An 18,609-nucleotide genomic window follows, 5' to 3' on the forward strand; every position below is an offset into this window, starting at 1 on the left:
AGAATACCCAATGCATCTCAGTTGGTTGCATATCATCCTACACAATTGTGTGCTTCATAGCATGGACTGCATATCATCCTATACAACTGTGCTTCCATTTTGCTGCAGCACCAAAAATGGATGTGATGGTAAGGTGAACTTGAGAACTATTCTTCATATACTGTATTAAGACGATCTCAGACATATGCACAAATTGAACCACAGGTACAGAGCTAAACTCAGGACAATTTCATTGGCTATCAGCTAACTCGATCAGAGCTACACGTCCATCCCTTCTCCAGAGCTATACAAACAACATGCTGAGTTACAAGCAGAATTCAATCTCCTCTCCACTAAAGAAACTGAACGCACGCTATTACAAACTCGTGGATCGTATTATGAACACGGTGATAAACCAAGCAGATTGTTAGCTCATCAGCTAAAACGGTAGGTTGTATCACGCCTAATACCGCAGATTAATAATGACTAAAATGTTAGCGTTACCAGTCCCATAGAGATCAATGCAGTATTTAAGTAATATTACTCTGCTCTTTATAAATCTGAATGCCTTACTGATAATAAGAGACTGGGTGACTTCCTTCAAAGTGTCGATTTTCCTGTTATTGATACAGTCTCTGTAAGGGACTTGGACTCTCCATTATCTCTTGAAGAAGTCAGAGCTTCAATAAAGGCAATGCAGTCTAATAAAGCCCCAGGCCCAGATGGTTTTCCAGTTGAGTTTTTAAAAAAGCGATAAATTGGCACCGCTGCTCCTTGGTGTGTTCAGTGAATCTCTGGATCAGGGCGTGCTACCACCCACTTTCAATCAAGCCTCAATAGCCCTTCTCTTGAAGAAGGGCAAGGATCCCAACCTGTGCGAGTCGTACAGACCGCTGTCACTGCTGAACGCCAATGTGAAAGTGTTGGCAAAGTAATTGCATCCCGGTTAGAAAATGTACTACCACGCATCATATCTATGGAGCAGACTGGATGCATAAAAGGGCGGCATTCATTTTTTAACACTCATACACTTTTCAATATAATTTACTCTAAGCAGTCATCTCCGTTCCCTGAGGTTGTAGTCTCATTGGATGCTGAGAAAGCATTTGATAGAGTCGAGTGGGAATACCTGTTTGCGATATTAAAGAAATTTGGGTTTGGTGATACATTTGTCTCCTGGATCCGCCGCCTTTTTAAATCCCCCCAAGCCAGTGTTCATACAAATAATATTAGCTCTGATTATTGGAACCCGGCAGGGGTGCCCACTGTCACCACTGCTATTCGCCCTTGCCATTGAGCCATTATCCATTAAAGGTGCCCTTCCACACAAAACCGTTTTTACTTGGATTTTTTGATATGTGTTAGGTCCATGTGTGTTTGTGTTGTGAATTTGAAAATGAACTGCTACCTCCCCGGTCAGTTCTAGCCACTTAATAGAAATAAGGGGAGAAATCAGGTCAGTTATAAAAGCTGCTCAGTGTGACGTAGTAATGATTGAGCTCATTACTATTCATTACTATCACTACTCATTACTATTCACTATTACTATTCACTCCCACTTGAGACCGCGCCCCAGAATTCGTGTAGCTCAGTGAGTTTCCTATACAGCAAGGATGGCTGAACGTCAACGGGCTTGTGAAGAAGCCATTCTGCCGCAATTCAAGGTGATTGTAAACAAATTTCCTCTAGCCTAGGCTACTTATTGCGCTGGGCGAATGAATAGTCATGCTCTCATATCCTAGCGGTTAGCCAATCAGAGCCAAGCAGCATAGCTCATTTTAATATTCATGAGAACTGGCGCAAATCAAGCCGAGTCTTCCTGCAGGCTTTCTATACCACACTAGAATGGCTTGAAACAAGGTAACCAAGGCATTTCTTCCACAAAAAATGTTACAGAGTCCATGGTAAACTTCAGACATTACCACAAAAGTAATGAAATACGTGTGGCAGGGCACCTTTAAACTTAAATCCTCATTAGCCTTTAAAGGTATAACTCGGAAGGGGGCGGAATATAAGGTATCCTTATATGCTGATGATTTGTTGCTATATGTGACGGATCCTGTAGCCTCTGTTCCTATCATTTTATCTATCTTGGATGATTTTGGCTCTCTCAGGATACAAACTGAATTTTCATAAGAGTGAGTGCTAGCCGGTAAACAATACCGCTCTACAACTTCAGCATCTGAATCTGCCATTCAAATTCAGCTGTTCAGGCTTTAAATACCTTGTTATTACGGTGATCCGTTCCTTACCCAAAATTTTCATTCCAATCTTGCTCTGCTTATGGCAGACATGAAGTCGGATTTTCAGAGGTGGAGCAGTCTACCTCTGGTCTTTAACGGGAAAAATCAACGCAGTTAAAATGAACGTTCTTTTTTGGTATTTTTTGGATTCTTTAGATAGAATCATTAATTCTTTTCTTTGGGGTGGAAAACCTCCCAGAATCCATAAGACTCTATTTCAGAGATGTAGGCTCAGTGGTGGGCTTGCTTTGCCCATTTTTCAAATATACTACTGGGCTGCACATATCCAAAAACTAAACTCCTGGACCAATTCAACGGAATCCACTTGGTGCAATCTGGAGCTACTGTCTTGTAGATCATCCTCTGTATCAGCTCTGCTTTGCTCACCCCTTCCAAACCATCTCAATATACTGACAATCCAGTCGTACTGAACACACTTAAGATTTGGTTTCTGTTTAGGCGTCATTTTAAATTTAGGGCTCCATCAACACTGGGTCCCTTGAATAAAAATCATTTGTTTCCCCCGTCTTTTTTAGATTCAGCTTTCTCACTATTGCACGAAAAAGGCATCAATCAACTTTATAATTTGTACGAAGATGGCATCTTTTCAAGTTTCACCAGCCTGTCCTTGGAGTATGGGCCGCCTACAGCTCATTTTTTTTAAGATATCTCCAAGTCCGCAGCTTTGTATCTAAATGCCTTCCCAATTTTCCCTCTGTACCCCCAAGCAACCTTGGGAGAGTTTAGTCATGTTCACTCCACACCAGCGTAGTTTGATTTCCCGGATATAGAGTTTCATTTTATCTCTCAATAGATGTAATGCAGATAAAACCAGGACCACTTGGGGAGGAGGAGATAGGGCTGCAGTTTGGCGACGAATGGTGGGAGAAAGCTGTAGATAGGATACGGTCTACCACTTCCTGTGCCCGCCTCAGTCTCATTCACTTTAAGGTTTTGTACAGAATTCATCTTTCCAGATCTAAACAGGCAAAAATCTATAGTGGGGTTATAGTGGGGACAGATATAGTGGGGACAGATGTGACAGATGTCATGCTTCCCCCTGTCATTTAAGTCATACTGTATGTTTTTTCTGTGCCCAAAATTACATGCATTCTGGACAGTTTTTTCCGGCATTATGTCCTCCATATTTGAAGTGCAATTGACGAAATGGCCACTGATATTTGGTATTACCAATGAGTCAGTATCACTGAGTTCTGTACACAAAGATGTTTTAGCCTTCTCATCTTTGTTGGCCAGACGTTGCATACTTCTACACTGGAAAGCAATAAGATATCCCTCCATCTCTTGGTGGTTTAAAGATTTGATGTGAAGTTGGAGAAAATAAAATATACACTGAGGGGTTCTACTGACACCTTTTTTTTTTGCAAGTGGCAACCTGTTATTTCTTATTTTAGGAGATTGCGGGTGTTACCTGATTAAAGTTCTAATTCGGTCAAAAATTGGTCTGTATGCATAACCTTTCTTCCATTTCTTTAGTTGTTTTAACAGGGGGATGTGGGGTGTTTGTGCGTGCGCATGTGTGTGTCTTTGTCTGGGGGTTTGTTTGTGTTTTGGGTGGCGGGGTGGGGGTGCTTGCTCTTTGTTGTTTAAAAAGGGAAAATGGAGAATTTCTGTTTACATTCTTGTATTTGTGATTGTTGATTTTTCAATAAAAATAAATAAAAATAAACAAACAAACAAATAAAATAAAATAAATTGAACCACGGATGCACAGACCGTCAGAATAAAATATATTTCCATGGATTGAAACCCCAGACTGGACAATGTTCAGGCAGGGATGAGAAAGACAGAGACTCACATAAAGTTTCTGCTGATAGATCTCGGTAAGCTGAGACAGAACCGAAGCGGATTCTTCCTGGTATTGACTCATGGCACAGGATAAAGCCTCAGCTGCTGCCACCCTCACTGTTTCTTCATGGTGTGTCACATCTTTGATTAACAGTGGACAAATCTCAGGAACCAACTCCAGACACAAAGTCTGCCACAGCCTAGATAAGTAGAAAAATATATATAATAAAACAGAGTGAGAACCACCACCAAAATCTAATTAAAACTAGATGAGATGTCTAAAGAGTTACTATCAAACTGATGACAACATCAGATGATAACTTAAGAGCATGGTTTCGCCATATAATTGGTTAAACTGTAAAATAAAAATGCTTGAATTGTTTTTGTTTTGTAGCATACAATTGAGGGAAAACAAAAAATAATTAAAAAAAGAAGCTTGCATTACTGAGTACTAGGGACACTGAAAATAATAAACACAAAAGTCTCTGAATCAAATGTTTAAAAAAAATTGTAGAAGGTAAAACCAGGAAATCTTTCAAATTATTAGACGTTAGAGGATAATTTATTACTAATTATGATTATTATAGTAGAACATAGTATCATAAGTCTAATAATATAGTTGATTTCTCATTAGAATTACTCAGACACTAGGGATTATGTTGATGCTTTTAACTATGCCTGGTTTCACTATAGTATGAGGCTGAACAGAAAAAAAAAATTCATTACAATATGAGCAACCAAAGAATATCAAACACAAACAAAACTGATGGTTGGTGACCTCCAAAAATCACATACACAAAAGTAAAAAAAAAAAAAAAAACAGTTCTGCCAAAAATCTAATCTTACATGATGCTAATTTCTTAAATACCCTAAAAAATACATGTAACAGGGAATTTATAAATTGAGTTAAAAAATATCTTCCTATAAATTACGTATATAATTCTATTTTATAAAACTAAAAGGCCATTCTAATATGTGCAGTTTTTTCCACACAGCACAATGCCACAGATGTCGCAAGTTTTGACAGAGCGTGCAATTGGCATGCTGACCGCACAATGTCCACCAGAGCTGTTGCACGTAAATTGAATGTTCATTTCTCTACCATAAACCGTCTCCAAAGGCGTTTCTGAGAATTTGGCAGTACATCCAACCAAGCACAACTGTAGACCACGTGTAACCACACCAGCCAGGACTTTTACATCCAGTATCTTCACCTCCAAGATTGTCTGAGACCAGCCACCCGGACAGCTGCTGCAACAATCGGTTTGCATAACCAAAGAATTTCTGCATAAATTGTCAATGTCAAAAAACGACTCAGGGAAGCTCATCTGCATGCTCGTCATCCTCATCGGGATCTCGACCTGACTGCAGTTCGTCGTCGTAACCGACCTGAGTGGGCAAATGCTCACATTCAATAGCGTCTGGCACTTTGGAGAGGTGTTCTCTTCACAGTTGAGTCCCGGTTTTCACTGTACAGGGCAGATGGCAGACAGCGTGTATGGCGTCATGTGGGTGAGCGGTTTGCGTTGTGGATCAAGTGGCCCATGGTGGCAGTGGGGTTATGGTATGGGCAGGCGAATGTTATAGGCAAATGGTGGTCACACCAGATACTGACTGGTTTTCGGACGCCCCCAGACCCGCCAATACAATAAAACTGCACATATAACACTTAAAAGTGTTGCATTTGTTCAGTGTATATAGTGTACATACAAACAGTGTTTATACAAACATGTATATAGAAGAACCACAGACAGACAGACACATGGATATATATGGACAATTGAAAACGTAATAACCTAGGTGTAAAAATACAAATATATAAGCAGTTAAATGAACCATTAAGCAAATAGCATAAGCTCCTGAACAGTGCAATGGAAAAGCATGGGACGAATTAAAATGTGATCACTTACTGAACAGGGTTCCTACAGGTTTCTTCAAGTTAAATTCAAGTCTTTTTAAGACCTTTTTAAGACCATTTATATAAAAAATTAATACCTATTTCACGTCCCTACCAGCAAAGAAAAACAAAAATCTTGAACTTGTGTTCATTTATTTTTCAAATGTTAAATGGGTAAAAGATAAGCCAAGCAGTGTGAAAAATAGAAACATTTCAGTAGGCCACAAGAAAGTTTGCCGAACAATGTTAAGTTGTTTTTTAACATGAGCTAGCTACTTATTCCATGCTGGGAATATGGGGAACTGAGAGACCCCTGAACAATAAACATCGAAAATCAGAACTCAAAAATAAATTAAATTAAGAAACAGTCAACTCCTTAGCTCTTCACTCAGGGCAGCAATGTCTTTATCAAGGACAGCCAGTTCCGTCAACTTCTCCTTATGGCCTCTCCGCAAGAGGTTGGACCTGGAGATCAGGTCAGTGTTGGTGTGGACCCAAAAGCTGTGCGCAGATCCACTCTAGTTGCGGCCATAGCTGGAGGGTCTGCAGCACTAGCAGCAAGCTGGCTAACATTAGCTCCTGTTGCCACTTCAGGCACATTAGCAGATAGCTGGCTAACATCCGTTGGTTGAAACACACAGGCGATGGAAGGAGTTTGTTTTTGTCCATTGAGAGCGTTAATGTGCTTGGACGACTTGGCATGAGACTCTAATGCCTTCATTCCCATTGTACCTAGCTGAATCCTTTTTTTGCATATGGTGCAAAAGGCCTCAAAAACGTTGTTGTCCACTGGTTTTAACCAATGACGAAAAGAGTTTTTATCCAGCCACGCTTCATTAAATTTACACTCAGAATGAAATTGGTAGCTAGCTAACGTAAAAACAAACTTTAAAAATATAACTGCGTGCGTCAGTCTAGTGTTAATTTCGTCAACTATTTGTAATTTAGTCTTAGTCTTGTGCCAAATGTCCTTGTTAGTTTTAGTCATATTTAGTCATTCACATATCTTTTTTTGTTAGTCAAGTTTTAGTCGACTAAAAGTCCCGTCATTTTAGTCTAGTTTTAGTCAAAAGAAAACTCAAGGTATCTTAGTCAAGTTTTAGTCGACTAAAAGTCTTTTAATTTTAGTCTAGTTTTAGTCAAAAAATTGTAGCTTGACCACATCTGGAATCTATTGTAAGAATAATATATATATATATATATATATATATATATATATATATATATATATATATATATATATATATAAATTACCGACTTAATGCAAGTTATACATGGTATTGCACACAACATTATTGATGATATTTGGAGCAATATTATATGTAATTGTTAAACTTGATTCCCTTACATATACATTTGCTTTTAAGCCTAATTATTAATTTTGATTATGATGTGATTGTGACAGGGGCGTGGGAAGAGGTTTCAGGTTGGGCTGCTGAGTTTTTTCTGTCACCACTTTTGAATAAGAAACAATATCAAGGCTATAAAACTTGTCAAAACTCCGCGAATCACAAAAGTATCAGTGAGAAGTTGAGAACACTCGTTTAAACAGTGCATACACTCGAACTTGACCGCACATCACATTTTTTACTTTATTGATACTGCTTTTAATCGTAATGCAAATACCGGTCATTGGGACATAAGCTGTCATGTACAATAAAAGAGCCTGTGCAGCGAAAGGAAATATAATTTAACACAAAAAGCCTGACTAGACCAGGGGTGGACTTGCGCTCAGGACTTATTTATTCATTTATTTGTTCTGTATTATTTTTTAAAACAGAATTTTTTTATTGTTATTGATAACAGACCGCTGCGAACTATAACACACCGTTGCCATGAAAAACAGAGCGTTGCCATGGACACAGGATTCTAACCGTAGAGACAGAGTGCACTATTTTCTTTAGAGGAAGCAATACAATTGTTTTCAAATCAATAAACTTCTTTTTAAATCATCATTTTGTGTCAAATTATCGATTTTTTTGGTAGGTAGCAATATAATAAGCAGGATCCGCTTCACAGACCTGTAACTTGAGCAACAGCGAAGCCGCAAACTCGTGCTGAATATTTTAAAGGCGTAACAGCTGATGAAAAAGCAGAGACAATTGTAGACGAAATGAAGAGAGATTTTATCTTAGTTTTTATTTTATACAAATTATTTTCGTCTTGTCTTTTTACGTCAAAATAATGCATGTTAATTTAGTCTTAGTCAGCATTTTTGGACAGTGGTGCAGTCTTGTCATCGTCTCGTCTTAGTCATGAAAAAAAAGGTTGTTGGCAAACATATTTCATCTTGTCTGACGAACTTAACACTACGTCAGTCAACCTTTCCCATGGAATGCTGAGATTTTCATTGAATTCTCGCGCTTCTCCTTTGCTTGTTATGTTGTGTTGTGATCTATGGCTGTGGTGTCGTAGCGCGTGATCTTCCTTTAACTGAAGGCATCGCGTGTTCGCAGTGTTTTGTACGGTGACCCAGGGCTGCGTTGCGTTCTCAATTATGGGTTCCGCCACTCTTTTATACTACGTCATTTAATCAAAATAATCGTGGTTGACAAATTAAACTCTTGAGGAAAATCACAATATGGAGAAGTTACATACAGCACAATTTTTAAGACCCAAACATCAAAATTCAAGACTTTTTAAAGACTTTTTAAGGTATTAATTCCAAATGAATAAATTCAATGCTTTTAAGACTTTTTAAGACCCCGCGGGAACCCTGCTGAACCATGTGATAACCAGCACCACAATATCAGTTGCTCTGATTCAAATAATTTCTTGAATAGAATGATCATGATCATTGCCAATTGAAATTACTTGTGACATTACAGATAGGCTCTTTACTCACTTGTTAGCTAGCATTCTGCCTTCCTCCTCCACATCAAATTTGGCCACCCAGAGTCTCCTGAGCACATTGAGCCCACTGGGTTCTGCACTATCTGTGGGCAAAGCCAGCTTCAACTCCAAAAGGCCCTGCAAGTAATATACACACACACAAATTATACAAAAAGACATTCCCCCCAAATATGTGTTGTAGTATAACTATCAGGACATCAGTGGTGTGTGAGCTGAATTTGGTGACATTACAGTAGTGTTAATTTCGTCACCTATTTTTAATTTAGTCTTAGTCTTGTGCCAAATGTCCTTGTTAGTTTTAGTCATATTTAGTCATTCACATATCTTTTTTGTTAGTCAAGTTTTAGTCGGCTAAAAGTCCCGTCATTTTAGTCTAGTTTTAGTCAAAAAAATTGTAGCTTGACCACATCTGTTTGTAAGTTTGGAATATATTGTAAGAATAAATACAACAAGGCATCATTAAATGCAATAATATCAGGAACAGTGCACTATTTTCTTTAGAGGAAGCAATACAATCATTTTTAAATCAATAAACTTCTTTTTAAATTATCGATTTATTTGGTAGGTAGCAATATAATAAGCGGGATCCGCTTCGCCGCGGACCTGTAACTTGAGCAACAGCGCGAAGCCGCGAACTCGTGCTGAATATTTTGACGAAAATGAAGAGATTTTATCTTAGTTTTTATTTTATACAAAACATTTGTGTCTCATCTTTTTTCGTCAACAATAATGCATGTTAATTTAGTCTTAGTCAGCGTTTTTGGACAGTGGTGCAGTCTTGTCATCGTCTCGTCTTAGTCATGAAAAAAAAGGTTGTTGAACATATTTCGTCTCGTCTGACGAAATTAACACTACATTACAGTGTATTACAGTGGTTATTGACTGTTTTTATAGTATTCGGGTTCTGCACTTTGCAGACGGTCCCTTGGAATCCGTCTAAGGTATATATATATATATATATATATAAATATACAGGAAAAATCGATCTAAATCGTAAATCGATTTTTTTGTGAAATAATCGGGGATTTTCATTTTAGGCCATATCGCCCAGCCCTAATATATGTGTGTGTGTGTGTATATATATATATATATATATATATATATATATATATATATATATATATATATATATATATATATATATATATATATATATATACATATATATATATACACACACACACACACACACACACGCACATATATATATATATATATACATATACAGTATATACATACATACGCACCTACACACATACATGGACATAAATTAAATATAAAGCTTGAATATTTTTGTTTGAGGATTGAGAAAATAATAGAGCAAACACACCCTGAGGGTCGCATCTCTAACAGAAAAACAGGGAGACAGCAGGGCTTCTAGAAGCACATCAATCTCAGCTTGTTCAGCCAATGCGCAGCCCTCCTGCCCTCCAGCACTCACACAAAGAGCTGTGAGACAGGTTGATGCGAGCACCTATTACACACATTCAAATTTAAAAACACATTAACATAGTCCATTACCGAGAATATACTACCACATATATCCATATCTCACCAACACCACTTTATACCTGCAGTCGTGGTGTAGAGGTACCAATCACTTTGGTGAGCAGTAACAGCATGTTCACGCGGGGGATTAGCTCTGGACCATTCTGTTAAATCAGCCAAATATTCATAATTAGATTTATATTCAACATCAGTGAAGGCATAACAGAAAAAAGTTACACCATAACAGCTGTATAAGGTAACTTAAAAAAAAATTATACTGCACTGCAATAACAGACAAGTGTTGTTATTTGGTTGGAGAAGCCTTAAAAAAAATCAAAAATGTTATCAAAACAAAGAAGAAATATGTTATTCATTACCATTTAATTATTTAAAAAGTAAAAGTATTGTAATCCTACCTCTTTTTTAAATAAATCTACTGCAACAGCATTTAAAATTATCTGCCAACTCTTGTCAATGTCAATACCTCATCAATTAGTACATCACTGGAATCATTGCTGGAGCGCAACTGAGCGTGTGTGTTAATAATCTGTAGGGCATGTGTCAGCATGAGCTCAGTATCCTCAGATATCCCACTATTTCTGCTGAGGATGGCCTGAAGCAGTGGGAAACAGAAAGAGAATCCCGGTGCAGACAGAGGGCGCGCATCTGCAATAAAAAGTAACTTTAGCCATTTTTTGTGGTCATAGTTGCCATGTAGTAAACACTATACACAAAATTTTGAGCAATTTGGACTGTGTTCCAAATAAATTCTTTTTGGTACATGGACACTGTAAAAACATTAATCATACAATATAAATAGCCCATATTATACTGTGTAAAACTAATAAGCTCAGTTTCGTTGCCTAGAAATCCACAAAGGCCCATGCAAGTGAATGTTGGTATGATGCAGCACTATAAGACTGAGGCAGTTCAGTGGAAAGAACAGACATTTCTAATTAGAATGTACTCGCTCACCAGTTTGGCCCTCTCTGTGTGGCACTGTGTGTGTGTGCAACAGTTGGATGGTCCTACGTGTAGCTAAGTTCAGGTCCTCCTGAGACCATGCTGGATCCAGTTCACATTCCGGCTTCAAAAGACGCAAGGTCACATGACCCACAAGAAGCGCTAGACAGTCACAAAACAGCCATAAAGAGAGAGAACTTCAAAAACAGAAAATAAAAATGGCAAAGCTATGACAATAAACAGAGTAGAATGTAGCTCTTACCCAGAAAGTGCAACTGCTTTTGCAGGACACATGTGCCAAAATGGAGGAAGGTTTGGTACACATGAGGAGCAGCTAATGGTGAGTGCAGTAGGGGCAGAAGCACATGGAGGACTCCAGGAATGTGCTGAGAAATCTGAGGAGGGTGATGTGCCATAATGGCCTCCAAAAGGCCCACTGTGCATTGCAGTTCCATATCCAACTGAAGGAAAGAGAAATGAGCTCAGGAACTAGGCAAGAATATATCATACAGATATAGGTAAAAAAAACTTCAGTTTATATAAAGTGGTGTGAAAAAACAAAAAGCATCATGAGAGTGAACCATATGTGGGTGGAAATGCCTTGTTAATCAGAGATGTCAGAAGAAAATTACCAGATTATCTGGTTTGAACCAGAAGGGATATGTTACTATAGTTAAACTGTGGTAAGCAGAAAAGCATATCAGCATGCACAAACCATCAACCCTTAAATTGAATGGCCTACAAGACCCAAAGACAAATTAGAAAAGAACAAAAAATCCGAGGCTAAAAAGGGCACAAGCTCACTCTAACTGGAGTGTTGAACATTGGAAAAAGACCAGGTGGGTTTTTTCTTCTAGTCTTTAACTGTCCAGTTTCTGTGAGCCTTAGCCCATAATAACTTCAGATTCCTGTTTTTGGCTCATCTTTATTCCCAAGGTTTTATGTAGTGTGTTAGGAGATGCTTTTCTGCTCATGGCTGGTGGTAAAGAGTGCTTATTTGAGTTACTACTAGTGATGCACGGATCGTCTCATAACCCGCGGGTCCCATGGGTGACCCGAGGGTCGGGTTGAGGTGGGTAAAGAAATTGTCATATTGCTGCGGGGCAGGCTGGGGTGGGCCAATAATTTCATAAAAGCGGGACCCGCGGGTTGGAAAAAAACCTGACCCGCGCATCACTAGTTACTACATCCTTTCTGGCAGCTCAGACAAGTCTGGTCATTCTCCTCTAATATCCTTAATCAATAATGTGTTTCAGTCTGCAGGCCCTCTGTTCACAAAATGTTTTTTGTTTACTGCACCATTATTTGAAATCCACAGAGACTCTTGTGTATAAAAATCCCAAGAAATCAGAAGTTCACAAAATACTTAAACCAGCTGATCTACTACCAAAAACCATGCCACAGTCATGCCAAAGTCAGAGATCACATTTTACCCCATTCTTGATATGATATACTTGATATGAATATGAACTGAAGCTCGTATCCTGTATCTACATGATTTTATGTATTGCTGTCACATGGTTGGATTATTGATAACTGCTTAAATGTGCAGATGTTCCTAATAAAATTGATATTGATTGGTATGTACCTAAAGTTACATTTCAATACATTTTGAAACATGCATTAATTAATCTGCATATGGAAAAAAATCTTGAGATATTTCTTATAGTGTCTGAAAATAACTAAATTAGCTGGCTAGGCTCATGCAGTTAAGGTTCTGGGTTGTTCATCTGAAGGTTAGGACTGAAGCCCCAGCACTGCAAATAGGAAGGCCCTTAATGCCCACTGCTTCATGGGCAAGGCACTATGGCCAAATCTGACCCTAACAAGCTTGAATATGCAAAGGCATTTAAAGGCTTCTCTCCTTCTTTTCTTATTATGAAATGCAAATATTGTCCCTTAACACCTCTCGCAGTTTCTTCCGAATAAAGGACTCCTTCTCCAGCTGGTTCTGCATCATCTCTCTTTGTTTGCTGGTAAGCTGCACCTCATCTTTAATTCCTTTTTTCTTTTTGATTTCCTAAAGCAGATGCAATGAAAATAGGTAAAAGTTAATAAAATAAATAGGAAAAAAATAAAAAGAAAATGTTCATCATACCAAAACATTCAAAATTACCTCTTTTAGCTCAAGCTCAATTATCTGTTCTTTAAAGGAGTATGCCTTATTCTCTCTCTTCATATTGCCCTTTTTGGTGCTCTCTTGCTGGGCGCTGAATGAGCATAAAAGGACATGTAAGGTTCATACAAGAAGATGCACCAAGTACACAAGAGAAACAATAAAAGTAGCAAATTTATAAACAGTAAATATTTAAATCAGTGAACATACAGAAAAGGATAACTGCAATGATCTCTGCTTTGTACTTAAGAGTTTCCCATCTCTTACCTCATAATGATGCTCTTGTCATACAGCTCTCCCTCTGGGGTGTTCATGATGGCATATTCCTGAGGTGTCACCTGCTTCAGTGCTGGATTAGACAGCCTTTGGATCACACAGTCCATTACACAAGGAAGTAGTTTCCCAGGAGAAAGGACCGACAGCTCCCCAATAGCATTTCTTACAGCCTAGATAGATAGATAGATAGATAGATAGATAGATAGATAGATAGATAGATAGATAGATAGATAGATAGATAGATAGATAGATAGATAGATAGATAGATAGATAGATAGATAGATAGAAATTTACTTTTGTATTTTCCTTTACAGAAATATTGATCATAATTTAAAGTGATTTCACACCTGTTTGTCGGCATTTCTGTCCATCAACATATAGAGGATTGTCTGTAAATGTTGCTCAATAAAAACAGTAGCATCAATCTTCATGCTAGACAACAGCAAAGGCCATGGTTCCGATTTTTCAGCCACTTTGTAAAAGAGAAAAGAAAAAATATATTGTACTATTAGAAGGTGACCTTAATATTACAATGTAAAAAGGATTCATAGACCCATAAATGAACAAGAAAATTAAATGAAATCATTAGCAGTACAGAATCTTCATGATTTTCAAGTAATCTTCAAGTATTCAGACCTCACATTTTATATACATTGTTTTAAACATCTAATTTAATTAACTGTTTTGTCACCAGTACACACAACAAAATGCAAAACATGCTTGCACATATAGTAAACCAAACATCTGAAATGAAAGCTATTTAATTTTTCAAATCTCTAGCTTTGCAAACCTAGATTTTTACCATTTCTAATATTCTTCTTGGCAGATCCACTCGAGCTGAATCAGGCTTGATATGGAATCTATGAATCATAAGATATCTCCACAGATGTTCTATGGGATTTAAGAATGGGCTTGGGCTTTTGTTTGTTATCAAGCCAAAATATGCCCTAGTCTGTGTTATGTGCACCTGGATCAAGCATTGTTGTAGGACCTCTCTGTATTTAGCTGCATTCATTTTTCCATGTCAATAAGAATCACCACCATGGAATAATGTTGCAACAACCATGCTTTACTGTATAGAAGGTATTGAACAGCTGATGAGTAGTACCTGTTTTTTACCAGACATAACAATTGGAGTTCAGCAAACACAGTTTTGAATTTTTTGTCACATCGGACCAAAAAATATTTTCCTTCTGCTCCCAGAATCCTTAAAGACATTTCCATACGCCTTATACTCAAGAGTGCTTTTTGTTTAACCACTTTAGAAATGGATTGACAGATTATTTCTGAGTCAGTATGGCCAAGACATCCAGGTAGCAATGGAATCGTAGCTGGGAGCATTAAGTTTATAAAGGCTGTGGAAGATTATCTGGTTTATAAACCAGATTTTACTGTATACTTAAGATACATCTCCACGCCCCACATCTTGAACCCATGGACATCACCAAACGCTGTGTTTCCTCCTTTGTGATGCTTTGCCAGGCCTCTACTGCAGCTGCCTTTATTTGTTGCTTGTTTGTGGGTCTTTCTGCTTTAACATTGATATGCTGCCACGAATGGCAGACTCGGTTGGTTGCTCCTTGGTACTAGTACTATTTTTGTTTGTTTGTCCTGTTTTAAGCAACTTTTGTTTTTTTTTTTAACAACAAATTCTTGTAGACATCAGAAATAGCACACCAAACAAAGTTTTGCAGATGTTTGAGCAATCAGATATTTTACTGGACATTTTAGTCAGAGGAGCTGTGATCCTATTCAAGCACACCAGCTGAACCAAACGAGGGAAGCACTCAGATAGCGCGGTTTTAGTACCTCGCTGCCAAGCATTCATCTGTCAAATCTCCGCTCCCTTGCAAATAAATTAGACAAACTTCAACTCCTCACTCACACAAATAAGGACTTTTTAAACTTTGCTGCGCTCTGCCTTACGGAAACCTGGCTGGACGGAGCTATCCCGAACAGGGTGTTACATCTAACGGGATTCCAGCTGTTCAAAGCGGGTCGCTTCACCGAGTTTTCAGGAAAAACACTTCATATATCAAAACAATTCATATATAGACGTGACAGTTTTAAAGATGTGCTACCCAAATTTGAAAGCTCACTTTATTAACTTTAAGCAGTTTTATTCGCTGTGGGAGTTCTCCTCCTTTATTCTGGTAAGTGTGTACATACCTCCTGAGGCGTGTGTGAGCGCGGCGCTAGAACTGTTGGCCGATCAGATCACAAAGAGCAGCATTATCTGACCACTCTTTCATTATCATTCTCGATCATTTTAATAAAGTTATCTCACCTATGAACTACCTAAATACAGATTGCACATCACATGCCCCACCAGGGACAACAATATACTGGACCACTGCAACACTGTTTTAAAGAATCCATACCACTCTGTTCCCTATGCATCTATTGTACTCGCTGATCACTGTTTGGGTCATCTTCTACCAGCCTTCAAGCAGAAACCTAAATATGCTAAGCCTGTTATAATTGAAGCAGAGCGGGATTTACAAGCCTGCATCGACCTCAAAGATTGGAGTGTTTTTGAGGCTGCAGCTAATGATTTGGATGAGCTCACTGACACTGTGACATCCTACATCAGTTTCTGTGAGGACTTGTGTCTTCCCTCCAGGAGTTATTTGACATTCATCTCATTAAAGATGGCGATTAGTCTGCATACCGGCAGGAGGTGAAGCGGCTGGTGCTATGGTGCAGTCAGAACAGTCTAGAGCTAAACACTCTCAAAACTGTGGAGATGATGGTGAACTTTATGAAAGACCCTTCAACACTACTCCCCCTCACAATATCCAACAGCCTGGTGTCATCTGTGGAGGCCTTCAAGTTTCTGGGCACTACTATTTCCCAAGACCTAAAAAGGGAGTGCAACATAAACTCAATCATCAAAAAGGCCCAGCAGAGGATGTACTTTCTACGCAACTAAAGAAGTATGGTCTCCCACAGGAGCTGCTGATGCTGTTCTACACACCAGTCATTGCATCTGTCCTTTGCACATCCATCACCATCTGGTTTGGTGCAGCAACAAAATAGGACAGGAACAGACTGCAACGCACAGTAAAAACAGTGGAAAAAATAATTGGCGCCCCCTGCCCACTCCCCAGGACTTGTACAACACAAGAACCAGAAACTGGGCAGGAAAAATCACCACTGACCATTCGCACCCTGGACACAACCTCTTTCAGCTCCTCCCTTCTGGCATGCGCTACAGTACTTTGCTTACTAAAACTGCCAGACACAGGAACAGTTTCTTTCCCCAGGCAATCACCCTGATCAACAACTCACCATAACTATATTCACTGCTTCATATCTATAAGTACTGCATTGTCAGGACTGTCAGTCATCAAATCATCTGTATATATTACACACAACTGCTGCTATATATTGTACAAAAAGCATAATATTGCACAATATTGTTATTTGCACTCCCACACTTTATGTACATGATCGTTCATATTTAATACTCATTCTGTCTATATTGTATCTCATCATCTGCATTGTCTTGTATAGTATATTTATATAGTATAGTATATAGTGTTATTTATGTCTGTACTTTTGAGTCACAAACAGCTGGAACCAAATTCCTTGTGTCAACTTGGATATTAAACCTGATTCTGAACAACAAACCTTGGTTCAGCACAAAACTCAAACAACTTTGTCAGGCCAAAGAGGATGCCTACAGAAGTGGTGACAAAGCCTTGTACAAACAGGCCAAATACACAATAAATAAGGAGATAAGAGTGGCAAAGCAAAACTACTTGTCACTACTTTCAATTTTTTTTTACATCAGTGTTTAAAGGCCTGAAAGCCATCACAAGTTACAAGACCCCATCCCCCAGCACTAAGGCCAATCAACAAATGGCTGAAGACCTGAAAGAGTTCTACTGCATGTTTGAAAAACAAAAGCCTGGTCTGACACCTCACACCCACTCTGATTATCTTACAACACGACCATCAACAACCCCTCCCCCCTACTGTTCCTCAGTCTGTACTCAAGATCTGTGAAAGTCTTCAGCAAACAGAAGATAAGAAAAGGCACACACTCAACTATGTGGACTGCACTGACCTACACCAAATACACACTCTTCCAGTATACATCCATGTACACGGCACCACCATATCAAACTGTTTACATGCTGTTTTGCTTTTTGCACATGCTGTCTGCTCTTTGCACATGCTGCTATCTTTCACATTTCAGTCGATTGCTGTTTTACACCATACATTACATTTCCAGTATTCCTGCACATGCAATATAGAACTGACAGTATTCACACTGGTTGGCGCTGCTTTTGTGTATTGTCTTTTGTCCTGTACTGTCTTTTTGTCTTTTGTCTTGCACTGTTTGCACCAGGTTGCACAGATGCCCTTTATGTGGCTAGGACTAACTTACTAAAGTCCTTAGCTCTGTCTTTGTTCTATGTAGCACCATGGTCCTGGAGAAACATTGTTTCATTATATACAGTTGAAATGACAATAAATCTTCTTGACTTGACTTGAACATGGGACTGCAAATCAGATTTAAGAAGACTGCAACAGACTGTTAGGACAGCAGAAAGGATCACTGGTGTACACCTGCCTAACCTTGAAAAGCGATAGAGTGAAGAAACGGGTAGGTAACATGATTACAGACCCCTCTCACCCCAGCCAGAACCTATTTGCACTTCTCCCTTTTAGGAAGATGCTACAGCACTAGAACATCTAGGCACAAACCATGCCATATCCGGCTTAAACAGCTAATACAAGGATTAATACCTGTGTTCTGTAATTCATCCTCCATCTCTAATTACTGCCTCTTTCTCAAGTACTATGTAAATCCTTACAATTTAAATGTTTACTGTTTTCATGCTAGATAAGTATATGTATGTATGTAACAAGAGCACCTTAAAAGACCACAACAAATTCATTGTGTGCAGTGCACACTTGGCAAATTAAGCTGATTCTGATTAAGTTTTGTCTTAAGCAAATGAAATGTATGCCCC

At 38.6% G+C, this 18,609-nt stretch overlaps 2 protein-coding genes across 3 annotated transcripts in view; one reads left to right on the forward strand and one right to left on the reverse strand.

Annotated features, from left to right (window-relative positions):
* Nucleotides 1-18,609, forward strand: part of gucd1 (guanylyl cyclase domain containing 1) — a 153,648-nt gene that overhangs the window by 58,998 nt on the left and 76,041 nt on the right. The window lies entirely within an intron of this gene.
* The window catches only part of gcn1 (GCN1 activator of EIF2AK4), a 56,015-nt gene that overhangs the window by 25,034 nt on the left and 12,372 nt on the right, over nt 1-18,609 (reverse strand). For both annotated transcript variants that reach the window (XM_060882284.1, XM_060882283.1), the window contains exons 20-30: nt 13,972-14,096; nt 13,616-13,794; nt 13,349-13,442; nt 13,139-13,252; nt 11,495-11,693; nt 11,245-11,394; nt 10,754-10,935; nt 10,353-10,433; nt 10,112-10,255; nt 8,774-8,898; nt 4,042-4,231 (exon numbers count right to left, since the gene is read on the reverse strand). In XM_060882284.1, the coding sequence (XP_060738267.1) occupies nt 4,042-4,231; nt 8,774-8,898; nt 10,112-10,255; nt 10,353-10,433; nt 10,754-10,935; nt 11,245-11,394; nt 11,495-11,693; nt 13,139-13,252; nt 13,349-13,442; nt 13,616-13,794; nt 13,972-14,096 (1,583 nt within the window). The remainder of the gene's footprint in view (nt 1-4,041; nt 4,232-8,773; nt 8,899-10,111; nt 10,256-10,352; nt 10,434-10,753; nt 10,936-11,244; nt 11,395-11,494; nt 11,694-13,138; nt 13,253-13,348; nt 13,443-13,615; nt 13,795-13,971; nt 14,097-18,609) is intronic.

Source organism: Tachysurus vachellii, chromosome 11, assembly GCF_030014155.1.
Source record: "Tachysurus vachellii isolate PV-2020 chromosome 11, HZAU_Pvac_v1, whole genome shotgun sequence".
NCBI classification, from domain to species: Eukaryota; Metazoa; Chordata; class Actinopteri; order Siluriformes; family Bagridae; genus Tachysurus; species Tachysurus vachellii.